The sequence below is a fragment of the Apium graveolens genome, chromosome 8 (assembly GCF_009905375.1).
Source record: "Apium graveolens cultivar Ventura chromosome 8, ASM990537v1, whole genome shotgun sequence".
NCBI classification, from domain to species: Eukaryota; Viridiplantae; Streptophyta; class Magnoliopsida; order Apiales; family Apiaceae; genus Apium; species Apium graveolens.
The window spans coordinates 262,515,202-262,531,950 of record NC_133654.1 but is presented as its reverse complement, the minus strand read 5'-3'; the positions used below and the strand labels follow the sequence as shown (position 1 = coordinate 262,531,950).

Here is a 16,749-nt window from a genome sequence, read left to right as displayed (position 1 = left end):
TTTTTCAGCAGCACTTTTTCTAATAGCACAGCAATTTTTAACAGCAATCTCAAACAGAGCATTTGTACTGAAATCTACGTTCTTTTTAACATCAGTTGTGCACAATAATTGTCCGCAAGTTATACGTTAAATTTGATGATGACTTTGGATTTCTTCTCACTACCGATGATAGTTCTTGAGCCTCACTTATGATCTCTGGAATAAACAAAAATTCTATATAATTCCTTCTTTCCAATCCCTCCTTAAGAGAGGAATAAGATTTGCAAATCGATTGTAGAAACCAACAAGTCATGTGTCTGTGGCTAAAGTGATACTAGAACAAAGTTGATAAATGCAATTTTTTGTTTATGTCCTCGTGTAGAATATACAACACAAACTATAAATCTGTAAAAGGGTAAATATGTTGCCACGCACGAGTAAGTTGTTTTCAAATCACTTCCGAGTGTCGGTCCTTCGCTTATATGGAATCTTGAGTGAGTGTATAAACTCACTATCGAAGAAAGTTATCTCACAAACTAAACCAATATTTCATAGGGGTGTAATTTTAATTGACCCGACTCGAACTCATTATCAAACTCAAATTCTAAAATATATATTTTCAGGTAGAAAAGTCAAGTTCGGAAAGAGTTTGGCTCAATTCGGTAAATATAATTAAACTTGAACTCGACCTAATTAAACTTGACTCTTTTTTCTAAGTTTTTTAAAAATATATTCATATGCTTGTTATATATTATGTGTATCATATATTAATATATTTTATAAAATCTTTAAATTAAGTTAGTTAAAATTTGATATTTTGATATAATTAATTATGCTTTCTTACGATCAATTAATTGAATTATATTTAGTATAAAATTTAAAAATAAATTTTATTTTATTTCAATTATTAGCTCTTTTTATTTAAAAAATTGAAAAATTCAAAATATACATGTAAAGTTTATATTAAGAAAATTAAATTTTGAAAAGTGAGAAGAAATCAGTAAGATGAAAAAATAAATTATGCCATTGTTATAATTTGTGACAGAAGATAAAGTTTAATATGTAAATATGTCTGAAAGATGAGGTCAAACAATGGTTTAATTGATTGGAAAAGCTGAGTATCGAAGTCAAACCTCGAGAACTCTATAAGAAACTAATAAAATCGAAAACTCGTTAATAACCCGATAAAGTTAAATACTTAATAAAAACACGGAAGCTCGAAAACTTGTTATATAATTCGAAAACTCGTTTAAAACTCGATAATTTTGAAAACTCAATAAATGCTCGAACTCAACTCGTATAGTAAATGACACAAGTTCGAACACCAATTTTAGAGTGGATAATTTTGGACGGATAATCTCGACTCGATTAAAAAAACTCAAATTCAAATTTAATAAATACAAACTCGACTTGACTCTAATTTAGAGATGCACAAAAGGTTCACCGGGCCGGATTTTGACCGGGCTTAAAAAAGCCCGGACTTTGACCGGACCGGGCTTTTCGGGCTTTTCGGGCTTTTCAGAGCCCGTTTGGGCCCTCGAGGCGGGCCTAACCGGGATTTTTTTCGGGCCGGATCGGATCGGGCCTAGCTTTTTCCTAATTTAAATCGAATCGAGTATTATTAAAGATTCCGAGGAATACATATGTTAGCAACTAGATAATCGTAAAAATGTATTAGTTTATATGGAATATTTTAAGAAAACATTACTTCTTTGAAAACATTTAAGTTCGGCAAAAAATAAACATGTTTATAAAATAATATGTTTAATCATTGTTATGATAACAATGATATCCAAATACATATAGTGTACTTATTATATCTTCTTCCATTATTTATGCAAAGAAGTATATAAATAATATTATTAATCACAAATATGTAAATATATATGTGTTTAAAGTATTATTTATATTTATAGTAAATGTGAATTTATAAATATATAATAAAATATATTAGAATAATCAGATTATAACCGGGTTTTTTTGGGCTTTTAATCGGGCCGGGCCGAAGCCCGGGCTTTTAACCGGGCCGGGCTTTGCCTAAAAATGCAGGGCCCGAAGCCCGGGCCGGGTTTTGACCGGATCGGTCCGGGCCAGATTTTCGGGCCCGGGTTTTTTGTGCATCTCTACTCTAATTACATGAGCACGTGAGATTTATTCAGTTCGCACCCAAAGAGTAGAAGCCGCAGGTTCACTACGATTAAAAAAAATTACACCCATTGTCGTATACATGGAGCACACCCTTTGGCAATGCAAGTTGGCTTGAATAAGGACAATGCAACTTGGTTTGAATATGGAGAAGGGAGTTACATTTTTAGTTGGTTTGTTTTCTTACTTTTCAAAATGGACCGATACATTACACTAAGATGTAGTGCTCTTCGATCAATTAGTATTCCAAGCAAAAAAATAATGAAATATTATGTTATAAGTTGGTTAATTTTAATCGGTGAATATGTTTTGAATATAAGGGACCTAATATTATTAATACGAATCAAGTTAATCAAAACCTGCAACCTAAACAGTACAAAAATTATAAAATAATATCATCTTTATTATTATGATGAAAAAATATCATCTTTATATTTGTTATCCAGCAAGTGTGTTACCCTGGAGTTAAGAATTAGTTAAGGTATTGAGACAAATAAATTGATTTATTTGCTCTACAAGTTTGTGTTTCTATTCTATTTTATTTTTCTTCTAAAAAAAATGAACTACATTAAGTAGATTGTTATACAAAGAGTTTATAACAATTAGTTATACAAATTTGATAATAATTTCACCGACAAAAAACCTTATTAGAAGATTTAAAATCTAAAGCTACATCTCTGAAAATTAAAATGATAGTTTTTCTAGGCATCCTCATCCTCGAATTGATAATCCCCAAAATTCCACAAAATTTATGTTGTCAAAAGTGAATCCTACTGAACAATCAAATTTCAAGTTTGAGATCTAACCAGTATAATATAAACTTAATTTTAATATCCTTCAATATCTTAATTACTTATATAATAAAAATATATACAAGAACAAATAAAAATAAACTATACACTACAATAATGTATTTGAGATAATGTAAAGCACACACTGTCATAAAAATTAACCATGTAAATCGTTAGCACTCATATTTATGACTTAAATGAATAATAATATCATTAGAACTGGTTTGTGTTTGTACGAACAATTAAGTGTTATTCATGTGTTATACATGTGTTACTCATGTGTTATACACATGTATATAGTCCACGAAATTTTAACTTTTCATGCATGCATAATTTATGGTGGATTATTTCTTTAGTTTGATGTTTCTTTAATTATTTAGCTGATGATCCTATTTATCATTTTTATTTATTTAAAAATAAAATTATTACAGATTAAGACTTGAGAACACCCTTCTATGTAATCTTGCATATAAAGGGAATTTGATAAAAAAATCAAATCAACGCATAAATATTATATGAAAATTTTTAGAGTTTGATTCCTTCAAATATAAAAGTCAAAGTCTAAGAGCATCTCCAACTATCTCCTATAATCTAAAAATCTTATATGACACTCAGATATAGATATTAGGTAAAAACACACCACACTAAATCATATCACATATTAAATCTAAATCTACACATTAATAAATACACATACATATTAATACATACATATATTTATATAATATTTAATACATAAATATTAAAATTATTATTTTATATATAATATTTTTTTATTTATATAATATTAAGTGTGAAAATATTGTTCTCTTATTAACAAAATTATGATGAAAAAATATCATCTTTATATTTATTATCCAGCAAGTGTGTTACCCTAGAGTTAAGAATTAGTTAAAGTATTAAATGAGACAAATAAATTGATTTGTTTGCTCTACAAGTTTGTGTTTCCCATCTACTTTATTTTTCTTCTAGAAAAAATGAACTATATACAAAGAGTTTATAACAATTAATTATACAAATATGATAATAATTTCATGGACAAAAAACTTTATTATAAGATTTAAAATCTTTCCTAGACATCTAATGTGGATAGTTTTTCTAAGTATCCTCATCCTCGAATTGATAATCCCAAAATTGCACAAAATTTTTGTTGTCAAAAGGAAACCCTACTGAACAATCACATTTCAAGTTAGAGATCAACTGGGTTCTTGGAAAAAGTTCTAACCTGTATAATTTAAACTTAGTTTTAATATCCTTCAATATCTTAATTACTTATATAATAAAAATATATATACAAGAATATTAGCAGAGCTAATGATTGTCACAAATAAAAATAAATTATAAACTACAATAATGTGTTTGAGATGATGTAAAGCACACACTGTCATAAAAATTAACCATGTAAACCGTTAGTACTCATATTTATGACTTAAATGAATAATAAAATCATTAAAAGTGGTTTGTGTTTGTATGAACAATTAAGTGTTACTCATGTGTTATAGATGTGTTACTCATGTGTTATACACATGTATATAGTCGACCAAATTTTAACTTTTCATGCATCCATAATTTATGGTGGATTATTTCTTTAGTTTGATTTTTTTTTTAATTATTTAGCTGATGATCCTATTTATCATTTTTATTTATTTAAGAATAAAATTATTACAAATTAAGACTTGAGAACACCCTTCTATGTAATCTTGCATATAAAGGGAATTTGATAAAAAAATCAAATCAACTCATAAATATTATATGAAAATTTTTAGAGTTTGATTCCTTCAAATATAAAAGTCAAAGGTTAAGAGCATCTCCAACCATCTCATGTAAGCTTAAAATCTTATGTGGCACTCAATATAGATATTAGGTAAAAACACACCACTCCAAATCACATCACATGTTAAACCTAAATCTACACATTAATAAATACATATACACATTAATACATACATATATTTATATAATATTTAGTACATAAATATTAAAATTATTATTTTATATATAATATTTTTTTATTTATATAATATTAAGTGTGAAAATATTGTTCTCTTATTAACAAAATTTTTTAATTATTTTTAACAAATCATATATATATATATATAAATATAAATAAACAATACAATATATATTAGTAACTTTTTATTAAAAATATTTTTGTTATATTTATATGTTATTATATTTTCAGTTATAATAATTATTAACTTATAATTATATATTTTTTCATGTATTGAATTAAATATTAACTAAATTTATTTTATTATTTAAAGTTTATATTTATACATATAAATCTGAAAAATAGGAATAAAATAATATTTTTGAATATAACTAATGATTATAGCTAATACCACTGGAGTGCAAAGCCTTACATGTTTAATAAAATTTTAGGTAATTCTTATTTGATTAATCATTTTAGTTATCATGATTGGAGATACTCTAACATATATATGAACTATGTTACAAAGAAGAACCTAAGAAGTAGGTTGAAATCTAAATTTAAATGCTTACGGGATTGAAATAATGTACGGAGATGTGTTAAAATAGGACATGCATCAAGTACACAAGACTAGTAAATAGCAAGAGCTCATTGGAGCATGGTTTTAATTATATGTAAAAAAGGTATTACTAAATTGTTTGCCCATAACAAAATTATCAAGGAAAACAAAAATTAAAATAAGCAGAGAAGAAATGTTATTAAATGGTCATATTGTTTCTAATGATTTCGAAAGAGTGAATTACCGGCAAATGCAATCAATTTTTTTTTGCAATTATCTAAATAATTTTTTAAAACAATGTGAATTTTTAACATACAGTACTTGGTAATGTGGATAGTCTTAAATAATGTTTTGTAAGCTATCAAAGATATTGTATTATCAACATCGAAGAAAAAGAAATTATAATGTCAAAAATGTGTCAACGGAAATCGAAGAAAAAGAAGTTATCAATATATATATGAATAATGAACATTAATCACATATGTCACTTATTATAAAATAATCAATAGGTCAACCCGTTTAGCAAATTGGACTAATCTCAATACATTAATCAAGATATTCATAGATTATCCATATCTAAAACTGGTTAAAAGCAATTATACCTAATTTTAACTCAATTGAATTTCAATATTTAATTTTTTATTAGCAACAAATAATCACATATCCGTTTTTATACTAATGACCATTCAATTTTTGAAGTGATTATTACTTTCATCTATCCATCTTACAATCTATTTTTACCGCTCTTGATTTGGTCATTCAAAATTGATGATATTCATGGCTTCCAGCAAATTAATATTTCTTGAAGTTCATTTATAAATAAAAGTTTAAGATTGAAATTGAAAATACACCTAGAGGGTGAATAGGTGATTATGACTAATTAGGATTATAGCTTACCGAGATTTTACCAACAGAACTATAATTTGACAATAATCGTAAGCTGAGATGACTAAATGCAATGCAGAAATTAATGTGCAGAAAAATAAATAAAACACACAAGAATTTTAGCCAGGTTCGACTCTTAAGCCCCTATGATCTACGTCCTGGTCCCTTACCAACTTGATAAAAGAATATATTATTGATCAATGAAAGTTACAACTACAAGATATAACAGTATATCTCCCTTTATCCTAGCTGCTGATAATGGCTTGCTGAAACCCTGTTTAAAAACCTGCTCTCTAAGTACTATACTACCTCGTAGTACAAACTCCTCTAGCAAGTAACACTAAACCCTTGTTTCCCTTAACCAACTTATCCAACAACTAATCAATACAATTTGAACAATACAAATCAAATGATAAAGTGATTACAACTCAAACCATAGACTCTCGTAAATAAAATACGTATAATTAAGAGCTCGAGAGTATTTTTGAAACAATAAAGTCCAGAAGTTGTGAGTGTTCTTGCTTGCCATTCGTCAGTCAAAAAAACTGCAAGAAACCTCATATATAAACACACATTAACGTTTGAAACAACCTCAATAAATTACAGCGGCTAGAATCCAATTCTACCGTATAAAATCGTTGGGATGGTTTTCAATGTTCATGTATACGTTAGATAGAAGAGAAACAAAGATGTTCAACGATCAGAAAACATCCCTTCTATATAGTAGAGTATAAAACGTTTTAATAGATAGAAGAAGATAGAGTTTGATAGAAAAACAAACTCCTATAATTTAGGAAATCAATTTGAATAAGTTAAAACGAATTATACTTGAGCTCTATATATATGATGCACGTATATTTATTAGAAAAGTCCTTATAACTGATATATAAGAAGTTCCTATAATATCTTCATGAAATTCGACTTCCTTGTTGAATCTGGACTGTGCATCTTAGCTTGCTATTATTCTGAAAATTTTGATCATAACTTGCTGAAATAGATCACTGTCTTATGACAGCTTGCTGTCATGATACTTAAACAGCAATGGCATTAAGCTGTTATATCCTGCAAATATTTTCAAATAACATGTTGGCTTGCTGTGTTGTGATCATCAAAACTAAGGAGTTACAATCTCCCCATTTTTTATGATTACACACATTTAGGAGAATTAAAAAACTCTCCCTACATCTATGCATATCTCAAAATATAAACTAAAACTTAAGTTATCACAATCAGCATAATAAACTGCAAAATGCAAAAATAACTTAACAGATTCCAAATACCAATAGCATTTCATAGCATCAACAACAAGTTTTAACCAAACCACATAAACAGATAAACATAAAATCAAGTACTAGATGCAACCACAGATACTTAAACAAAAAACAAGTCAAGTTCAGAAACTAGAAACTAGAAACTTAAAGAAACTAAATTCTCCTAAGTTCTCCCCCTTATATCATCAAAAGCAGATAATGACATATCATAATTAAAAAATTAAATTAAACACAAAAATGCCATTTTAATAACCCGTCATAGTAAGCTAACATGAAAAATGATAGTAAGCCAATATTACCAAATTTCTAATGATAACTTGTCATTATACACTGCACATGCCCAGTTCCCTTCGAATGGTAGAAAATCTTGCTTCGCCAAGGAGTTTTGTAAAAATATCTTCCATTTGATATTCAGTAGGTACAAAAACTAATTCAATTTTACCTTTGGCAGCATTATCTCTCAAGAAATGGTGACGAACATCAATATGATTTGTTCTTGAGTGATTCACCGGATTCTTTGATATGTTGATGGTGCTAGTATTGTCACAATAGATTGGAACTTTGCTACACTTGATTCCAAAATCTCCTAGAGTCTGAATCATCCACAAAATTTAAGAGCAACAGCTACCAACTGCCAAATACTCACCTTCTGTTATGGATAATGCAACAGAAGTTTGTTTCTTATTTTGCCAAGATACGAGACTTTATCCTAAGTATGTACACACACCACTTGTGCTCTTTCTATCAGTTTGACAACCTGCATAATTTTGACTGATGAACATAGATGCTATCCTTTGATTGCTTGATTTGGAATCCCAGGAAATAATTGAGCTCACCCATCATGCTCATGTCAAATTCACTACTCATACACTTAGAAAACCACTCACACATAGAATTATCAGTGGATCCAAAAATTATATCATCTACATATATCTGGACAATCAAAATATCATTACCATTTTGCCTAGTAAAAAAAGTAGGATCGATTTTACCTCGAATGAAGCCATTTTTGATCAAAAACTTACTAAGCCTCTTGTACCAAGCCCTTGGTGCTTGCTTTAAGCCATATAATGCCTTCTTGAGCTTGTAACATAGTCCGGATGTTTTTCATGTTCAAAACCAGGGGGTTGCTTGATATAAACTTCCTCTTCCAGAAATCCATAAAGAAAATGACTTTTAACGTCCATTTGATGTAGCTTGATCTTCTTCCAACATGCATAAGCAAGAAGCATCCTAATGGATTCTAATCTAGCTACTGGAGCATAAGTTTGATCAAAGTCAATGCCTTCTTGTTGGTTGTACCCTTGTGTCACGAGCCTTGCTTTATTTCGAGTAACAGTACCAAATTCATCCACTTTATTCTTGAAAATCCATTTTGTACCAATGACTGAAGAATTCTTTGGTGGCTTGACAAGTTCCCAAACATCATATCGTTCGAATTGATTGAGTTCTTCTTGCATAGCCGTGATCCAATTTTCATCTTCGAGTGCTTCTTTGACATTCTTGGGTTCCTCTTGTGCTAGAAATGCAGCATAAGCGCAAAAATTTGATGTGCCTTTTCTTGTCTTGAGTCCATCAGAAATATCACCAATAACTTGTTCTGGAGGGTGATTATTCACTGTCCGTGTAGCTTTGGGTAATGAATGCTTTGAAATATCTTCATGTGAGGTCTTCCTTTTCTTAGATGGAGAAGCTAAGTCTTCACCATCATAGATTGACATTTTATCATTTGCTCTATTTCCTCTAGGACCATCAAGAGTCATCTTTGCCATCTTTACAATTGCACCATCAACGGGAGTAGAAGTTTCTGCTTGCTGATTTCCAGAGGCAGTTTCAATTTCAGCTTGATGTTTTCCAGAATCAGTTTCTGTTTCAGCTTGTTGTTTTGGAGTAGCCTTCTCTGTTTCAGCTTGCTGTTGTCCAGCTTCACCTGCATCATCTTCCTCGTCTCTTGGAAGATCATTGTTAGGTTCTTGAAAAGTAACATCCATAGATTCTTCAACAATATGCTTAGACAAATTATAAACTCTATAGGTTTTACTATTCATAGAATAACAAAAAAAATAGCTTCATAAGATTTAGCATCGAATTAACCATCATTACCAATTATCTTGAGCACAAAACACTTTGAGCCAAAGATTCGAAAGTAACTGATGTTGGGCTTCTTTTTCTTGAGCAATTCATATGGAGTCTTGTCCAAAATAGGCCTTATCAAGACTCTTTTCAGAACATAGCATGCTGTGTTGACTGCTTCTGCCCAAAAACTTTTAGGTAGCTTGCTTTCTTGCAACAATGTCCTTAATGTCTCTTGCAACGATCTATTCTTGCATTCCACCACACTATTTTGTTGTGGAGTCCTTGAAGCCGAGAATTCATGTGATATTCCTCTTTCTTCACAATAAGTAACAAAGTCTTTTTGGAATTCACCACCTCGATCACTCCTTATACCTACAAGCTTTGTATTGAGCGTATTCTCAAGTAATTTAATTAGTTTCTCAAACTCATTAAAAGCAGCATCTTTAGTTCTAAGAAATAATACCCATATAAAACGAGAATAATCATGAACAATTACAAAACCATATTGCTTACCTCCAATACTTTTATAAGCTTCTGGACCAAATAAGTCTAAATGCAAAAGTTCTAAGGGTTTAGAATTAGATACCATCTTCTTTGTTTTGTGAGTACTTCTAATTTGCTTACCTAATTGGCATGTCGTACACACCTCAGTCTTGACATACTTGATTTTGGGTAAACCTCTCACTAACTTCTTCTTTGAAAGCTTGTGAAGCAAGTCCATGTGAGCATGACCCAATCTTCTATGCCAAACATAAGGATCTGTGTCTATTGCAGCAAGACAATAAGTTGTTTTCTGCAACTCAAAGTCCAAAACCTTCCCTTCTAGCAACTAGGGGGACTTTGTTAGTACCAATAGTAATAATACACTTCTCAATACCAAAATCAACCTTATGACCATCATCATATAACTGATTTATACTAAGCAGATTATATTTTAGGCCTTTAACATATTGAACTTTATCAATTGAAATGTGTTTATTACCTATTTTACCTTTTCCAAGGATTTGAAGAGTTTTTCTATCACCAATAGTCACTCTTCCACCCTTTTTCATCTGGAGACTCAAGAATTGTGTTTTGTCTCCACTCATATGTCTAGTACATCCGCTATCTAAGATCCATTGAGTTGATTTGACTCGAGCGGCAAGACACATCTACAAAACAAATAAAAACAACTCAACCTTTTGGTACCCAAAGTTTGTTGGGTCCGACATGGTTAGCAGATAAAACATATAAAACATGTAAATCAGATTTTTTTTATCCATTTTTGGATAAATCTAGGTGATTTAACTATGCCAGCCTGATGATAGTAAGTTGTCTTTGTTCTGCCATTTTCACCATAATAAGTTGTTTTCTGTTTGTTTCCTCCATGATATGATTTCTGTCCATTCTGAACTCTGCAATGTTTTTCAAGATGTCCTTTCTTTCCACATCTGTTACATATCGTCCAAGGCATAGCATAATCATAGGGTATGCTATGTTTTCCTTCATATCTTAGAGCTTTGTCCTTCTTGTTGGCATTCATTCCAATTCCTTCTCTGACCAATGGAATATTTGTGTTGTTCATCATTGATTTGAGACTTTCTTCTCCTTGAACAAAAGATCTCATGCCCCTTTTCAGATCCTCAACTTCCTTTGTGAGCAGATCAATCTTTTCAGCTTGCTGACTTATGATTTCAGCTTGCTGAGATGGTTCTTCTGCTTGATTTGTAGGTTCTGCATTGATTGATTCTCTGAATTTGAACAACTCCAAACATTCATCCCTTGCTTTAATCTCCTTCTTTAGCTCTGTAATCTCCATTAATTGAGTCTTGTTTCTTTTGAGGAGAATTTTGTTGATGTTTTCCACATGACTGACTTTAGCTTGAAGATCCTTGATTTCAGCCTCTTTGTCAGCTTGTGTAGGTACCTTCTTGTCAATCCAAGTATCCACCTTGCTCATCAAATATTAAACCATGGACTTGAGATAATTATTCTTCTCTTTTAGCTTGTTATTTTCAGCTTTAAGAGAATAATATTCTCCCATAGATACATTCTCAAATTCCTGTATGGTTAGTGGTTCCAAAATAATATTTTCAGAAGATAAATTATATTTACAAGAGTTTACCTCACTCTAATCTTCTTCTGAATTACTTTCTAGGTAGCCACTTTCTGAATTTTCTCGAACAGAATCATCATCAAGTCCAACTAGGGCAAGATTAACCATGTCTCCACTTGAATCATCACTAGAAACTGAGTCATCATCACTCCAAGTCATTAGAGCTTTAGCTTTCTTCTTATCCTTGAAGACATTTTGTTGTTTTGACTTCAATTTGTAGCAGTCCCGCTTATAATGGCCTGGCTTTCCACATTCAAAGCATGTCTGATCTTTAGTTACCTTATTGACCTTTTTGTTATTAGAAAATCTGCCTTTGTCTCTTTTGAGCTTGTTCTTCTTCTTAATCATCTTTCTGATCTTCCTGGATATTAAAGCTAGTTCTTCATCTGATTCATCTTTAGATTCCAGTAAGATGTCATTAGTCTGAAGAGCTAACTGCTTCATTTGAGCAACTGGAGCTTGCATAGAACTTGATTGGCTTTCCTAAATTTTGCTTTCAAATTGTTCTAATTCTGCAAAAACAACAAATTGAGCCATAGTATTTATAGTTGAAGAGGATTCCAAAGCGGTTACCTTTGGTTCATAGATAAATGGCACAACACTAAGTATTTTTATGTTAATTTCCTCTTGAGGGATATGTTTTCCAAGTTGCTTTAAGGCATTCAGATTTGTCTGGAATCTAGCTTGACTTTCTCGAATCGTTTCTCCATCTCGAAGCTTGAAATTTCCGAACTCATTCATTAGTTTGCTCAATTTCACCTTCTTTAAGCTCTTGGATCCTTCGTGATACAATTCGAGAGTATCCCATATCTCTTTAGCTGATTTGCATGAAGAGACTTTATCACATTCACTAGGACATAATCCATTCATGAGAGAATTCCTAGCCTTTCCATTGAAACTGTATTTAAGTAGTTCAGCCTCCGTGAGATCATCAATGACTTTCACTTTGCCTTCTTTGTCCTTGAATTCAAATGGACCCTTCTGAACAACTCTCAAAGCTAGTGGCTCCCTGGATAGATACACTTCCATGCGACCTTTCCACCAATTATAGTTTTCTGTACCAAGCAAAAGAGGTGCTCGGTAATCCGAGGTTTCTTCGGGATATTTGTCAGCCATTTTGATCGAATACTATTCTTGTTACAGAAAGATTAGTATACCAAAGCTCTGATACCAACTGAAAGATTGGTAAGAGAATATATTATTGATCAATGAAAGTTACAACTACAAGATACAACAATATATCTCCCTTTATCCCAGCTGCTGATAATGGCTTGCTGAAACCATGTTTAAGAACCTGCTCTCTAAGTACTATACTACCCCGTAGTACAAACTCCTCTAGTAAGTACCACTAAACCCTTGTTTCCCTTAGCCAACTTATCCTGCAACTAATCAATACAATTTGAACAATACAAATCAAATGATAAAGTGATTATAACTCAAACTATAGACTCTCTTAAATAAAATACGTGTATATAATTAAGAGCTCGAGAGTATTTTCGAAAAAATAAAGTTCAGGAGTTGTGAGTGTTCTTACTTGCCATTGGTCAGTCATAAAAACTGCAAGAAACCTCATATATAAACACATATTAACGTTTGAAACAACCTCAACAAATTACAACGGCTAGAATCCAATTCTACCGTATAAAATCGTTGGGATGGTTTCCAACGTTCATGTATACGTTAGATAGAAGAGAAACAAAGATGTTCAACGATCAGAAAACATCTCTTCTATATAGTAGGGTACAAAACGTTTTAATAGATAGAAGAAGATAGAGTTTGATAGAAAAACAAACTCCTATAATTTAGGAAATCAATTTGAATAGGTTAAAACGAATTATACTTGAACTCTATATATATGATGCACGTATATTTATTAGAGAAGTCCTTATAACTGATATATAAGAAGTTCTTATAATATCTTCATGAAATTCGACTTCCTTGTTGAATCTGGACTGTGCATCTTAGCTTGCTGTTATTCTGAAAATTTTGATCATAATTTGCTAAAATAGATCACTGTTTTATGACAATTTGCTGTCATGATACTTAAACGACAATGACATTAAGCTGTTATATTCTGCAAACATTTTAAAATAACAACATGTACTGTATTTTGACGATCAAAACTAAGTAGTTACAGAAATATGGATAACAAGAAAAGGATGTCAAACTTTTGATGAAAGTGGCTAAGGTAATTTTATTCATGTTCACGTACAGGTAAGTTCAATGTACATAACTGCCGTCCTTATATCATGCTCTACCATTTACTTATTTCTGTGTTATACATTTTTCTAATTCCGCCGAAGGTAATGTAATTGATCTTTTGTTATAAAAGTTATTAAGCGCAAGATCGTGGTTGATAGTAGGTCTCCTAGTGATGGACCGCTACCCTAGTTATGTATTCTAGGTTGTTTTAAATAAATGAGAAAATTATACTTTACACCCTCTTATTTTGTTTCAAAAATAAATGTGTATTAATAATATTGGAAACTCAGTTTGCATCCCTCAACTTCAACCTGCCAATTCAGAAAGCACCTCTTCGACGGTTATTATTAAAAAAGTAAGGGGTAGAATGGGAATTTCAGTAAAATATTAACTAAACTAATTTTTTTATTTTTCAGATTATATTAAAAATTGAATTTATTATTATAGCTATAAAATAATATCTTTAAATTTTTTGAATAATATTATATAGTTGAGTTTTGAATTTTAGTAATATTATTAATGCCAAAAATTATATAATTCTACCAAAATTAAATTCAAAATAATTTTTTTATATATATTATATATATATTTAATTTAATGTAATTATTTCATTTTAAAGTCTTTGACGTCGTTATGATTTTAAAGTGCATTTAATGAAAATATTCTGATCAATATTAATATTTAATATACAAGAAATCATTTTTATAAATATTTTAACTTATTTTTGAAATTCCAACTAAAATTTATTTACATTTTAAAATAAAGTTCCTTTTTTACCCCTTATTATTTTAATTATAATCTGCAAAAAGGTGCATAGTGAATTAGTAAGTTGAAGTTGAGGAGTGCAAGTTGTATTTCCGAAAGTTCTTGTACAAAATTGTTTTTTCAACTTTGTTTGAGGGTAAAAATTGTATTTATTTCTAAATAAATTATTACTTGACTATTCACGTATCTATATATAATAACCGGAATAAATTAAATTTTGCTTTAACTAATATCTCCCATTTTAATTATTAAAAATAAAAATAAATATTAATATATATGTTAAATTATTAAATTGTTAAAATATTCTCCTTATCTTGTTAAATTACGATCCAAACTTATTCTACAAAATTACGATTACAGTTTCTTCATAATTCTTTTATTATTTTTATTACAAAATCTATAGTTGTTATATATTTATATAAATATATTAAAGTTATTATATAGTTGGATAAACAAAATTTAAAATTATTTGAATATTAATGAACCCGTGTATCGCACGGGATTTAAGCTAATATATTATAATAGCAGAAGAGTGGAGAGTCTTCAAAATATTTCAAGTTATTCTTCTTGAATTCTCATTTTTTTGAATTTGTTATTAAATATTTTTCTAGGATTTAATAACATAATTATGGTCACTAATTACACCTATTAATTATATTTTAAATCTTATTTTAATTTATTTATATGGAAGTTAAGTGAACATTTTTTAGCATTACAATTATTATTTTAATAAGAAATATTAATTATCAAATAAAAAATTATATTTAGGTAAATTGATAACGTAAATTTCTTTATTGTGTATCATCTTGTAATCAATTCAAGATCAAGGAGTTACACGATCATAAATTTTAAAAAATATTTTATCAATGATTATGAACGAATTGTCACTTTTACTTGAAAAGCCTAACATTTTACAAATTTAATCTTTGTTTTGAGAAACACCTAAAAAAATTTCACCGTCATAAAGAGAGGAGTCGGCTAATAATCACGTACTTATTATACTTGAATTTTTTTATTAACCAACTATTTGGATATATTTGAAGTTTCAAATTTTACCGTGTGATACTTTATTTTTTCAAAATTTTTTTGAACTGATTTTTTATTCATTTAAACAAAAAATTAGTTGAAAATGAGAAAGTCATGATATTTACCATTTTCATAAAGATACCATGCTAATAAAGATAATGGACCTTTCGAATAAATTAATTAAAAATTTATATATTTTTTTTATTTCATTATATTACAAGAGGGTGTCGTCTTTAAAAATGTTATTTAGTTATATTTAAAATTAATATTGATATTAAATAAGCATTTAAATTATTACCGGGAATAATGTTTACTATCAGAGGTGTGTCGAATTTTAAGAATGTTATTTAGAAACATTTAAAATTTAGGATTTTCGATTAAAATAAAAAAAATGTAGAGTTTGATAAAATATGTTGGTCCTAAACACTTTCACATTTTATCGGGAAAAAAATCGCGTTGAAACTGTCAAATAATTAAACTTGCTCGATAAGGTTATCAAATATGAAAATTTTTAAAATATTATTCCAGAGGTGGCGGGACTCGAGACAAGAGCCGTGTGAAGTGTTTCAACTGTAGTGGGTATGGCCATTACGCAGCTGAGTGCCGGAAACCAAAACGTGAAAATGAGCGTGATAAAGAAAAGCCACAGGAATCAAACTTGACGCAGACGATAGATGATGAACCTACTTTACTGCTCTCAGAGTCTGGAGGTAAACAGTCCAACATTGTGTTATTGAATGAAGAAAGTGTAATAGCGGCAATGACGTCAAATTGTGAAGGTAATCCAAGTTCGAAGTTGTGGTACTTAGATAACGGGGCCAGTAACCACATGACTGGCCAACATTCAAAGTTCACAAAGTTGGACACTAGTATGACTGACAAGGTGAAGTTTGGAGATGGGTCGACAGTGGATATAGAAGGAAAAGGGTCGGTTACTTTTGAATGCAAGAATGGAGAACAGAGGTTGTTGCATGAGGTGTATTTCATTCCCACTTTGCATAATAATATAATAAGTCTCGGACAGT

General features: G+C 29.9%; 1 protein-coding gene across 1 annotated transcript; it reads right to left on the bottom strand.

The window, feature by feature from the left end:
* Positions 1–12,214: 12,214 nt before the first annotated feature.
* On the bottom strand, positions 12,215–12,847 carry LOC141680835 (uncharacterized). The gene has a single exon (XM_074486945.1). The coding sequence runs from the start codon at positions 12,845–12,847 to the stop codon at positions 12,215–12,217; it is 633 nt and encodes a 210-aa protein (XP_074343046.1).
* Between the last annotated feature and the right edge of the window lie 3,902 nt (positions 12,848–16,749).

What these genes read in the sequence shown, in the direction of transcription:
- LOC141680835 (XM_074486945.1), bottom strand. Translation starts at nt 12,847, where the DNA reads ATGGCTGACAAATATCCCGAAGAAACCTCGGATTACCGAGCACCTCTT.